General features: G+C 35.6%; 1 protein-coding gene across 1 annotated transcript; it reads left to right on the forward strand.

Moving 5' to 3' along the window:
- Positions 1-1,252: 1,252 nt before the first annotated feature.
- Positions 1,253-13,302, forward strand: si:dkey-183i3.6 (LAT2 domain-containing protein). The gene is made up of 12 exons (XM_062433476.1): positions 1,253-1,264; positions 5,901-6,002; positions 7,118-7,160; positions 7,727-7,770; positions 7,936-7,969; positions 9,544-9,578; positions 9,737-9,769; positions 9,902-9,932; positions 11,721-11,773; positions 11,929-11,976; positions 12,190-12,234; positions 12,741-13,302. The coding sequence occupies exons 2-12, from the start codon at positions 5,903-5,905 to the stop codon at positions 12,785-12,787; spliced, it is 513 nt and encodes a 170-aa protein (XP_062289460.1). The 5' UTR covers positions 1,253-1,264; positions 5,901-5,902; the 3' UTR covers positions 12,788-13,302.
- The last annotated feature ends 243 nt before the right edge of the window (positions 13,303-13,545 follow it).

Consider the following 13,545-nt stretch of genomic DNA (forward strand, 5'->3'; position numbering starts at 1 on the left):
ATGGTGAAAAATGTCAATCACTATTTCCCAAAGCCCAATCATCATTAAAAGTGTTGGTCCTGACCAACAGTCCACAATATTCAGTTTACTGTTATAGAGGACTTAAAGAAATGAGAAAATACTTAAATTGAGAGGATTTGGGCATTTTACTCTACTACAAAAGATTAACTGATTATCAAAATAGTTGGCAATTAATTTAATATTTGATCAATGAGTTCATTTGCTAGTGGATGCCGCTCTTTATGTAGAGTATCATCTTATCACCCTTGGAGAGCACCAAAGTTCGAAAGACCTGCTGGGCCTTAAGCAAGACCTTCAATTCCACAAGAGCAGGCAAATCAGAGATGCACATAAATCTCCAATAAAGCAAACCAAAGCGTGTACAGCTCTGAAAACTGTTTATGAAACAGCCAGCAGAACTAAAGTTGCAAAAACTACTCCGGCTGTGAGGAAACTCCAACAACTGGTGAAAGATCTTCTGTAACTGCTGCTGTAACTTCCCTCTGTTGTCCCCCTGATTGTCCCAAATGTTCTAGCTTTAATCCAGTTTTGTACTTCAATGTACACCTGTGAAGAAATTTTCTGTAATAACTGCTGTAATTTGCAGGTATTTTCTTAGAGAAAACAGGAGGTACAGCAGTCGCACCAGGATATGTTTACAAATGCCACATGCAGGGATCACTCACACCTTTTATGATCATGTCTAGTACATGTTTCAGTCTATAACAAACTTATTAGCAACTAATAACTAAAGATGTTAAACTTAAAGTAAAAAGACAGCAACATGGATGCACTTAACAACACTTAATGGCATTTATATAAGCTTATGGCACCAATTAACACGTATTGCTGTCTATATAAAAGGATTCAGACTGTGGACTTTTTAAAAATGTGAACTAAATTAATCATTTCAAAAATCTGGGTGAGTTAAGAGGAAACAGTGATACAGGAAACATTTAAAATGACAACAATACAGTTCTGTAGTATTTCATTTACAACAACAAACAACAAGAAATGAAAGCGTCACTTTAGGGGCATTTGTTAGAGAGCATTGTAAAAGAAATGACATCTGTATCTTAAAATGTCAAGCAGAACAGTGATGTGTCCACATCAAACCACATGCACACTGTAGATGTGTGCCTCCGAGGGTCTTTTCTGTCTCGGGTGTGACGGATGTGGTGAGGTGTTGAAAGAGGAAGCACAGCGCATACATGCTGCTGTTGTCTGAGACATGAGAAGAATGAAGGCACCCGGACCACTGAAGGTAATAACATGTCAGATAAGAAACCTTCTGTTTTGTGAGTTAAAGCGTATAGTCAGTGCTTTTAAAATATATATTAATAGTATTATTGTAAATGTGTATGTTAAATGTGTGTGTTTGTGTTAGACATGAAGTAGATCTGTTGGTTCTATTTTCAGCAGCAGCACTTCTGGTGGATGCAGGTGGAAAGATTTTTTTTTTTTTTTTAACAGACACTCACATCTTAAGAGGCCATATGAGATAATAGATTCATAGAGTTCTTTATTAATGTCAATGGAAAATTGTATAGTTGCAGCACATGGATCGTAAAGCATAAGCATAGATGAGTAACTATAGATAACTATAAGCTTATAAACTATATGCTATTTGTTTTACAATAACATTTATTCAGAATAGTGTGCAAATAGAGGAATACGGGCTCTATAGCACTCCAAGTATTATTCCTTTACATTACAGTCCACAAATTACAATGTAAATATTTTGTAAATATGATGTATCAATAAAATACTTAGTGGTAGATAAGGGAAGAAATATAGAGTGTACATTTTATAGATTATTTATTACATATTAAATTATAACAATGTACAAAATAGTTATAGTGTTGGCTCAGGCACACTTGTTTAAGACAACAAAGCTTTGAAGACGACAAAGAGAAAAATTACACTGTAACTGTAACTTACATACTTACAGTTATACATACAGAAGGACGGGAAAAATGAGAAGTATAGAAAAAAGATTTTAGAGTCAAAGGTTTATTTGTCACATACTTGTTCAATACGTGTAATGAAATGCAAGGTAGCATACTCTTGTGTGCGTTAAAGAATAATAATTAGATAAACAGCAAAAATGAGAATTAGAAAAAAATATATAAAGGATAAAAACAATCATCAAAATAAGTATTTCATTTCATGCATGGTTATTTTGTAGGTTAACCATGACTGTAAACTGTTGCTTTTTGTTGAATCAGCATTTTGTTGACACTGGAGATGAAGAGAGGCTAAACCGCCTACAACAGTACGTCCACCGTGATACTGCTCTCTACAAATAGCCTATTATGCAAAGTACATACAAAGGATTACAGAAAACCATTAAAGTAACGTAATATAATGCAGGTATATAAATTAATTTATGTATATATATATTTTATTTACATTAGGCTAATGTAGGCCTGTTTCTGTATAAGTATGGCCCATGCAGCTGTATTACGTAGAAGAAAAAGAGCAAAATATGACAAATAAATATCCAAAAATACTCAGTTTGGTCAGATTCTCAATCTTAAAGAACCTGGACACTGATCAGGGAAAAAAGAAACATGATCAGGAGATCATTTTGACAGAGTCTGTTCAGTGATCCATTAATGTTTGTGCAACAGGAGCAGTCCAGTGTCATAGACTTACATTCATATACAATACTGTATTTGCCATAACTGCGATATTCCCTTAATCTTAACTATACTGTATTTGCAATGTCCAGATACTGTAGAGAGGGAAATTTTAAATACCCTCGCACTGGGCGTAAAAAAAACCTTTATTGTCCAAAATTATTATTATCTGGGGATAAGAGATTTACATATAGTAGCTATAAATAAGGACGTTTGTAGCTAAGATGTGAGAGACAGTAGACACAGACATAGAAAGCAAAAGCCAACAATGAAAAAACACAAAGACTGAAAATAAAGTGGCGTCATGGGACTAAAATAAAGTGGCTTCATCGGACTAAAATAAAGTGGCATCATGAGACTAAAATAAAAGCCAAATGCTAAAAGAAACACATCACCCCGCCACAGAGCCATGTCTCTCTGTAGCAGAAGTGATATCAAAGGCTCGTGAGGCTACAGATTTACACGAGTACACTAAAAACTGAGCGTCAGAAAATTGGCTGCTGTCTCACCGAGAGTTGCTGACTGTAGAAAGATTTACTTTCCAGTGAGAGCATGACTTCAGACATAAAGCCAAAACCACACAGAGAGCTTCAGAACATTAATATTAATGACCTGTGGTGGCCAATTAGAGCCCAGACCTCAGTCTAATCCAGAATCTGGGGTGGGAACATGACAAATAGAAAAAAAGAACATTTGTGCACACAAATTAATAAATCATGCTTTTGAATTGATGATTAATGTGCATGAATGAATAACACAGCATTTAACTCCATTGTTCACATTTGAACATTTGTTAAAATACATTTTAACTGACAATTTTTCACTGTTTATGTGGCACTTCATAATAATATTCATATAATATATATATGTGCACATGATGATTTTGGACGCAGATGGAGGGGTTCTGACTTCATGCTTTCTTTAAAAATGATGTCAAAATGTTGATAACATAATTTAATGCTATTGTCTGTCAATTCACCTGCAAATAATTAAATTAAGAGGACAAATTAAGTAATTCAAGAGCACAAATTTGTCATTTGTACTCACAGTTTATTAATCCAAGAGTGCAATTTGCATGCAAAAATTAGTCGTGGTTCATATAACTTGACAAAATGAAAAGCTTTATGACGACGAATGTAGACAAAACGCGATGTTCAAACATCTGATCTTTCCACATACAACAATTTCAATTAGTAAGTCAGTACTTATTCAATCAGTTACTGTGTTTTTATATTTGCAGTTATTTTGTGGTAAGTTATTTTAATTTAGATTTTTCTTCTGTTAATCAGTCTCATAACTCCTGACGACGGTGGCTTTGATATCCCAAACTTTAAATAGACATCTGAGATAAACTGTACTGTGTAAATGTTTGAGGCACTAAAAGTAAAGAAAGAATGCTTTTAACAAATAATGCCATGAATGTTTTTTAGTTTATCAATTAACTTCATACCAAGTTCAGTAAACAGAAACGTCACTGAAATCAATATTTGATGTGATCAGCTTTGCCTTTAAAACAGCAGCAGTTCTCCTCGTTACACCTGCACACAGTTTTTAAGGTACTGGGCAGGTCGGTTCATCTTGGAGAACTAACCACAGCTGCTTCTGTCTCTTCATATAATCCCAGACTGACTCCATGATACTGAGATCAGGGTTCTGTGGGGGCCAAACCATCTGCTGCAGAACTCCTCTTTCTTCATGTTGATGATGATAGTCCCTTTTAACTCTGGCTGGATGTTTGGGCTTGGTTTCACAATACAGAATACATTTGGGGCATCCCTGATATCACATAATGGATAATAATCTAAACATATAAAGCAGTGGTAGGCAAATAGCAACCCGTGAGCCAAATCCTGCCCTCCAGATACATTTGGTCCCCCGATGAAAACTGAAGTTTTTATTTTAATAAATTGCATCGAAACTGATATTTCTTCACAAATCTACAGTAAGTAACAAAATGTAGACAGGGTTCGTGTAAATCCCATCATGTAAAGTACGCTACTTCTATTAAGTGCTGACAGGAGGAAGGCATTAAAACTGTGGTGCTATTTTAACAGTGCAGTACTGAAATTACATCTAATAAACCAGAAATTACATCTTAGTATGTCAATCTTTATTTATATAGCGCCAAATCACAACAAAAGCTATCTCAAGGCACACTCGTGTATGAATTGGAATACTGTTTGAATACCACAACTTTAGGGTTAGGGTAAGACATCCATAACAGATTTACTCTTCATACTTACTACATACTCATACTTTTCATGCACACAGACTGGTGACAGTTGAACAGAAATTGGTGAAAAAACAAGAGCAAAACATACGTACGTCTCTAGTCTCAAAGTGCAAAACAGAACACATTAGTGTATGAGTCATTTATAGCCAAATGACCATTAAAATAAGCCATTATTCTTTTAGGTGTCACTTATCAATGTAAAAATCAATGTAACAAAACATGTACGCATGTGTTTCTTCTGTGCCGCTAAATGGCCGCCTAATGAAATATCCTTGAAAAACTATGGTTGAGCCTAATTGTTGACCCCTGATCTTAAAGTGCCTGTAACTTTTGCACAGTACATCTCAGGTCATCTGTTGCACTAAGTGGTTTTCTGTTATAGGGCTAATTTCCTGTGTATTCTGCGTGAATTAAGCCTTTTTAAAAATGTGCTAAAGACAACACTGAAGGTGGCCTGTGGGTGAGAAAGTTGTTTTGGATGTGTCACTGTGGATTTCAGAAACACAGTTGTTACGTGTGTGATAACCTGGAGGTACAGTTTAGGCTTTGTCAAACTCTGTTAAAACTTGCTTAAGACTCAATCGTGAGAAAAGCTCTGCCTGACATACTGTAAATTATCGACCAGGCCAGCAGATGTGGAATAAAAGTTGATTCATTTTCTGAGCTCTCTGTTTTTACTGTATTCTTGCTTCTGGGAGTGTGATGAGTCGGTGCGTCGTAAGTGCCAGTAGGTAAACCCCATATTCAAAATGCGAGTCCAAATGAGTTTCAGTTTTGTACTGGCCAACCACATCCTGTGGTTCACTCCGTCTTGTTACCAGTAACACAGCAGATACCATGAGTATTGACCAGTAATCCCTGAATTAATATAATCTAAACAACCCCTCTTATTACTGATTAACACTTGAAGTAAAATAGGGAACTGTTGAGCTGTCTGTCAGTAATGTGATACGTGCAACATCTGTGTCAGTCTACTTTCAGGTCAAACCATAGTGGGTCATTTATATCTTCTGTGTCTCTTTCAGGTATGATAGGAAACTCGGGGCTGGCTGCAGCACTGACTGTTGCATCAGTGATGTCACTCACATTTCTGTCTCTTCTGTGTCTGCGATGCAGAAAGAAAGCTAGTAAGTATTCCTCAGAGGGTTGACTGGTGTGATCTTTGTATGCTGTGGTTGTGGTGGTAGATAAGGTCAACTGAATCTGACTCAAATACATATTGCAGCCGCATTTTGAGTGTTTAACAGCAAACAGTTTTATCAGTTTAGGCTCCAATTTCAAAGGGTTGGCACAATGTTTTCGATGCAGGGACGTGGTGGAAGATTCGCAATCAGAACCGTGGTTTATCATTAAAGGGAAAATCAAATGTAATGAATAATTAAGAACATTTACAGTTTTTACAACAAATGAAAAAAGGGCGAAACAAGAAGGTATTGTAATTAAAACAGCGATGCTTACTGTTGTATACTAAATTTGAACGACAAGTAGTGAGCACCACAACGATGCATTCACTTACTCTTTGCCTGTATTGAAGTGTATGCAAACGGTGATACGTTCACTTACCAATGTACATACTGAAATGCAATGCATTCTCTTGAATTACTTCACATAGTAAGCCTCACTTACTGTTTTACATACTGTAAAGGATTGGAACTGTGATCTTTTCACTTACTACTAAAGTCGATTTGAATGATGGTACTTTCACTTACTGTTTTACGTACTAAGCCCCACCATGATGTATTCACTAACTGTGGTACACACTACAGTGCATTTTAATGATGATACATTCATTAACTCCTATACATATTATAGTGGATTTGAACTGTGATGCGTTCACTTACTATAATACGTACTAAAGCACATTTGAAGGACAATACGTTCACTTAGTGTTTCCCATAATTATGTAAATTTAAGCAATGATGCCTTCACTTACTATTATACAAACTACATAACCTGTGACTTCAAGCATTTTAACTTAACTGAGCAAATGAATCAGTAAAGCGATCTGAATTAACATCTCTTGTAAAAAGTCATACACAGTACTGTGCTGAACAGCTACACATACTTTCTGGTTTTCTAGTTTTAGTTCTTTCAACTTGTATTAATACCACAGTCTTGTAAATATAGTAAGCAAACAAAGAAGTACATTTTTTTTATGAGCAGACCAATTCAAACTGTTTCAAAATATTACTGCAGGTTAAAAGTCACACATTACAAATTGACTGCTTTGTATTTCTTGCAGAGATCATACACCCAGAGACTCAAATATACAATCAACAGATATTGTGAGTATAAAGTATTTCTTATCAACACCCACAAGCCATGTGGCAGCTCTGACCATCCTCATGTCACAAAATGATTGTTAATGTATGCATACAGCTAGGGTGAGTGTGGTAGATCTGGTAGATTTGATCAATTAGGTCCAATAAAATTTGGAAGATCCCAAAGAGCCATATCAAATCTACAAAAATGTAACCCATGTTGTATTAAAATTAATACAACATTATTTAAACTTAGTTTTTATTCCAAAGGGGCATCTTCAGTTCACTTCAATCTGAGTTGTTGGTACACTGAGATCCAGGTTGAAATATTTGTAGAGAGAAAACAAGTCCAACTTTTTCAACATTGCATCAATTTCCCATAATTGTAGAGAATCTATAGATAAAAGCTTTTGTAGTTATTATGATTAGGTTATTAACAGTAAGAACATTAATATTTTGCTGCTTTGAAAAAGCAAAACAAATTCCTTATATACATGTACTAAAGTCTGATTCTCATTCTAATAATGAAATACATTAAAATGTATAAAAACGTTATAAATTAAACTAACATTAAAGTGTTATCTTGACAGCCAACGTGGGGGAAGTAGATTTGCTGTGACGCAATCAAAACCAGGTAAATCAACTACAGATGTTATTCACCAAAGCATCAGCTGCTGTATTTGATGAAGTGAGATTTTTTTAAATTGTCTGTCCACCTGCATTTCTGTTTATTGATCACCTTTAATTAGTATATTTGTAATTTAAACAAAACATATTTTTGCTGTGTTTTCTTTTTCAGTCACCGGAGCCAATCAGAGGCCTTCAACCAGAATGTATGTACAATATATTATCATGCAAATGTCATTACTATTTCATCTCATCACTGCAGTATCAATACTGACATTTCCTCTGCATATTTATCACATTTATATTGTAATTTCCGTGTACTGTGTGTGTTTGAAGGAGCAGCCAGCTTGTTTTGGGCTTTTTTTGCCATCATATCCAATCACATGAGAAGATTACCATCAGTGTAATCTCTATGCGTCCAGTACAGAGATCCAGCTTTGAAGATCTCTTTGGAGTCATCCTTTAAGACTGCTGCTAGGTTGAAGCTACACGTATCTGTCAAAAAAAAAAAAAAATGTCAGCTTTATATTGAGTGGAGCTGCAAACTGTATATTCAAATTCATTTATTCATTTCAATGAGATGACCGTAATACAGCATCAGGATCATCATAGACATCCTGACTGTAGAGTTCTTCTACCAGGCTCCACCTAGGTACCGCAACCACGTTTCAGACTGTCCTGTTGTGTAAAGCTTTGGGCACGAGTTGGAGGTCACTTGATTTTCAGATTTAAAATAATTAAGACATATTTCTCTTTTTCTCTAATACTGTGCCAATCTGTGGCATTCTGTGTGGAGTTTTCATGTTCTCACCTCGTCGGTTATTTCCGGGTTCATCGACTTCCTCCCACACACCAAAACCATGCAGGTTAGGTTAAGTGGTGACTCTAAGCCCGTAGATGTGAATTTGAGTCTAGATGCATGTGACAAAGAGGGCATACAAGTCAAGTTAAAGTGCTAATTGAGTGAGAAATGTGTATGCTACTGTTGAGTGTAGGAAAAAATCCCAAACCTGGAGAGATGTGGAGTCTAGGCTCAAACAGACAGACCAGAGACCACATTGGTAGTAAAAGCCTTGGTCGAGGTCTACCCAGGTGTCGCCACATGAACTTAACGACCCTCCTGCAGCAAGTGGCCAGTTGAATCACTGCAGGCAGAAAGTTAGCCCTGTGATTGATCGGCAGCCTGTCCAGGGTGTACCCCACCTCTCGCCCATTACCAGCTGAAACTGTCTCCATCTCCCCGTGACACTGTGTAGAGGACAAGCAGAAAAGAAAAAATGGATGTCAATCTGCATTTGTGTGTGTTGTGTGTTGCAATATCCAGTGAGAAGAGCAAGGGACAGAGTGAAGTGTGTGCATTAATCTATTGCATTAGCCGGAGAAGCTAAAGGTCCTTAATGGATAAATTAAAGCAGAAATATAGCCTGTCATTAGTCTCCGGTTGGGTTCAGCTGTCAAAGTCTAAAGTACAAGTCGGGCTCAGTTGGAGATCTTCTAATGGTCAGTATGAACAGGAAGAATGATTACAAGGAAAAAAGGGTTTTCATTTTCACTAGGGCACAAAATGTGAACACGTCCTTTAATCTTCTCATCTCACTCCCTCAAGAAAGCAAACAATCTTGTACAATTATTCCAACACAGTCCAGCTTTCAGTCTGAGTGCTTAATTGACCTTTAATTACCAGAAGATATCAGCTGTTTCTCTGATTCAGAATATGACACACACACAAAAAAAATCCTTAAACATTTGACTACAGAAAACTCATTTATCTGTTTTTAAGTGAACCTCTACGGGAATCTGACGAATGTTCTCCAGGTAAGCTCTTCATATTTTGAAAGATTTTCAGTTTAATTCAAAGCATTGAATCTTGTTTTAATGTCAAATATTTAAATACTTGATTAGTGACTCATTCAATCAGTTTAAGGTGATGAACCATCAAAATAATTTAATATTTAACCATCATATTCTTACAGATGATGACTCAGGCTATGAAAACATCACAGATGGTAAATTTACATACATAATACACAGTGAACACACCGATTAAACATCTTTTTCCAAATATTTTAAAAACATATTTATCATTGTGTAATTGCATTAATACTGTGAGTGACTTGTTACATTTTGTGTTGCTGCAGCTCAAACAGGAAATTCAGAACCTGCATACGTGTAAGTGTTTATGCTCTTCTCATACACATTCACATTGAAGCTAAGAGTGACAAACATGTGTGTGCTTCCTTTAATGGTCAATTGTGTTGTTTTTTACTTCATGCAAATAGCTCATTCATGCATTTAGAAGCGGAGATACTCCACTTAATACTTGTTTTAGTCCATGTAGGAGGGTTCAGCAAAAGCAGGACACATTTTGGTGAAGCACCAGCGCACTATTATAACAGATATTCAATTATATCAATTATTTTTTAAATTAAATGATACAAACCTTTTTAACATAGTGATGTCAAGTTTTAAAGGGAATTGATTATTATTCAAAAGTTATAGACTCTCAAATCCAACAAAGAACCCTTTTTTCCATCATTCAGTTTTATTCAGGTTAAGTGGGACAGCTTGTGTGCTGAAGTGGGACTCATGTCTCAGATTTGTTTTGTGTTAATTGAGCTCCCCTGAATAATTTTTCTCTTCTTGCTGTTTTACATTTCTTTCTCTCCATGCTCTTTTCCTGACCAAATGTGTGTGGGATTTTTCTTTTGTAAAGATGACCTATAATTATAATTATATGCTAATATGGATTCAACTTGAGCTCAACAATATGTTGTAGAAGGCAAAATAAATAGACAAAATACTCTAGTTGTATAAATGTTGCTGGTTTAAAAAAGTCTCTTGGATGATCAGATCACAGCGCTAAATATAATACAAATGTGAACAACCAACAAGTCACACTGTGATCTGATCACTCAAACCACTTGCTGAGCTGGTCTGGCATACAGTACATTTGACCACATATCTTCTGTAGTGTAAACGCTGATGTGTCCTGATGAGTCCCCAACAAGGATGTAACAAGAAAACCCTAGCCCAGTGCTTAAATATCTCACTTTCGCTGAAACCACCCAACACGTTTTAAAATATTTTCTCCTTAAATCACCAGAATTTGTCACAACTGACATATAAAACTTGAGCCTTTAAAAAAAAAAAAAAAAAGAGACAGGGAGAGAAAAAAAAAGTATATATGAAACAAATCTAATACTGTAAAGTGAAGGCTGCAAGAATGTTTGCAAGCAGAAACTCTGGAGGAAGTTTTGAATTTCATTCATGGTAGCTTAAAATAGTTTTGCCTTTCCTGTGCTGATGGAAATTAGTGATGTGAAAATTGACATTTTATTGAATTTATCATAACAAAAGGTCAACGTGGAGGAAGTTTTGAGTTTTGTATTAAATACCATAAAGGTCTGGTTCTCTCTGCTCACCACTGAGTGAGAGTACACACTTAAAATCACTGGGTTCAATTTTTTTTACACAGTTTGGGTCAATATAGCACCAAATATAACATTGTATTAACTTTACCCAGCAGCCATTTGTTAGTTTGGCCCAGTGTCAAACACAACAAGCTTGAGCTAAAAAAAACTGCCACAAATGTTTTGTTTCTTATACAAAATGATATGCATATGAAATTCAAAATACACACAAGCTATTAGCAGTCAGTGACAAATGCTGATATGCAAGTTAAAAAAGAGTACAGCAGATTTTAACAAGCTTTAAAATAAAACAACATCAAAGTATATAACCCCAACCCCACAAAAAACCCCAAATAGAACTGGGTCAAAAGAAACCCTTCAGAGGCTTTCTGGGTAACATTAACTCAGTGTTGTGTTGGTGCTATGTCGACTATGTCAATTTAGTGATTTTTAGTGTCTTTTTAGTATAAAATTATTTACATACAGAATAAAATCCAAAATGTCATTTTTAAAGACTGTAATGTCATATTTGTGTATTGTTTTGCAGAGCTCCAATCGCAGTCTCACTGTATGAAAATGATGACATTAAAAATATGAAAGGTGAGCATTACCTTGTCTGTTTAAACTTAAATGGTTGCATAAGATGAGTGAAAAAACTTTAGACAGAATTCAAAACATGTTTATCGCCAATCTATCCGATTTGAATGCTGTGTTACAAGTTTTAACATTCATCACACACACTTTTGTCCTTGTAGGTGCAGATCCAGCTGTCTACGGGAACATCCTAGACACGCCTGAGGAAGGTATTAATTGTCTAGTCAAGTGACCATTATTACTGTTTTTGTTCTGTATGACTGATGTCACCTGCTGCAAAAATTTAATTGGATGTCAGAGATGAGATATTTCTAGTACTGTTAGTGGATCATATGACAAGTCTCACTCGTAGGAATGTGAATGAGGATTGATCCTCATCACAGAACACCTCAACTCATTCAAACTGTTGTTTCACCAAACAGATGATGACTACGAGAACTCTGCATTCCTGGCACAACAAGAAGATGGTACGTGCAAAATTATTATTAGTTTGCTAATTATATGTCTAATAGCTTAAATATATACTATGGCATTATTTAGGTTTTAACAGTGTTTATACCAAAATATTCCACTCAAGCAGAATAGAGTTTGTAGCTTATCTGAGTAAAAGTGAACAAGCTGACTAAACCCAAGTGACAAGCAACAGCAATTCTTATTTCCATATGATTATACCCTAATTAAACATACTATTGTATTACATTTCTGCCAAGTCTGTTTTGCTATATGCCACTAAATTATACACTGGTCCTTTAAGTTGTCACTAGTTGTTAAAATGATGAGAGATAACTCATGTTACAGCACCCAGAGCTGCACGGCAAAATACAAACTTAATTTCTCCATTGCTGCTATGACTCATGTAGTAACAGTTGTGTTATCTGATCTGTGGAGTGGTGGGCGGTGGTACTGAGGGGGACAATTGTGCTGCTCAGGAAGTGAATAAAAAATATTAACCATCCGTCCACTCTTTGAACAGATGACCCAGATTATGTGAATGGACCAGAAAACACCAGTGGACAATAAACAGCTTGCACTCTGCTCTGTCTGTTGTGCAAAACTGGAAGTAAAACATATTTTTATTCCTGCCATGTGTGATGTGCAAATTATGTGGACAGCTGTGTTATCAATACTGAAGGACCTTGATTGTGCGTCATCTGTGAAAACTGAGGCTGCCATCTAGTGGTGAAAGATCTACTCCGACGTACAATATACACTTCATAGGAAATATAAAATATACATAAATATACATAGATATCATGTTGTATCTTCTTTTGTATTGTTGAATCTTTGCTTTTGGGGTCAGAGCAGAAAATGTTGCATTTGTTGTGAGCTCTGAGAAATCAATCCAATGACTCCCTCCACATTATGACTGACCAAATATGCCTTAATAAAAGTAAAGGCATTGTTCTGCAGCTGGGTTCTTATTTTGCTTTTCTGCTATTAGAGAGTCATTCAGAAAAACTAGTTATTGTTTATCTAACCAACAGTTTTTTGTAAGTGCCACTAAATGCTCCCACAGAAGCATTTTTTGTTCATGAAGAGCCGACAGCCTAAAAATCTGTTATACAAACATGTTACAGCAGCGGTGGAAGGAGTAATTAAATTATTTAGTAAAAATATATAAAATACATTACACTGCATATATACAGTTCTTCATGTCCTGCATTCAAAATGTTACTTGAGTAAAAGTACATAAATAAAAATTTACTTATTTTGTAGAATGACCCATTTCAGCCTGTTGTATTATTGTATATTCTTTATAACTGGATTATTTTTGATGT

This window comes from Scomber scombrus, chromosome 14 (assembly GCF_963691925.1).
Source record: "Scomber scombrus chromosome 14, fScoSco1.1, whole genome shotgun sequence".
NCBI lineage: Eukaryota > Metazoa > Chordata > Actinopteri > Scombriformes > Scombridae > Scomber > Scomber scombrus.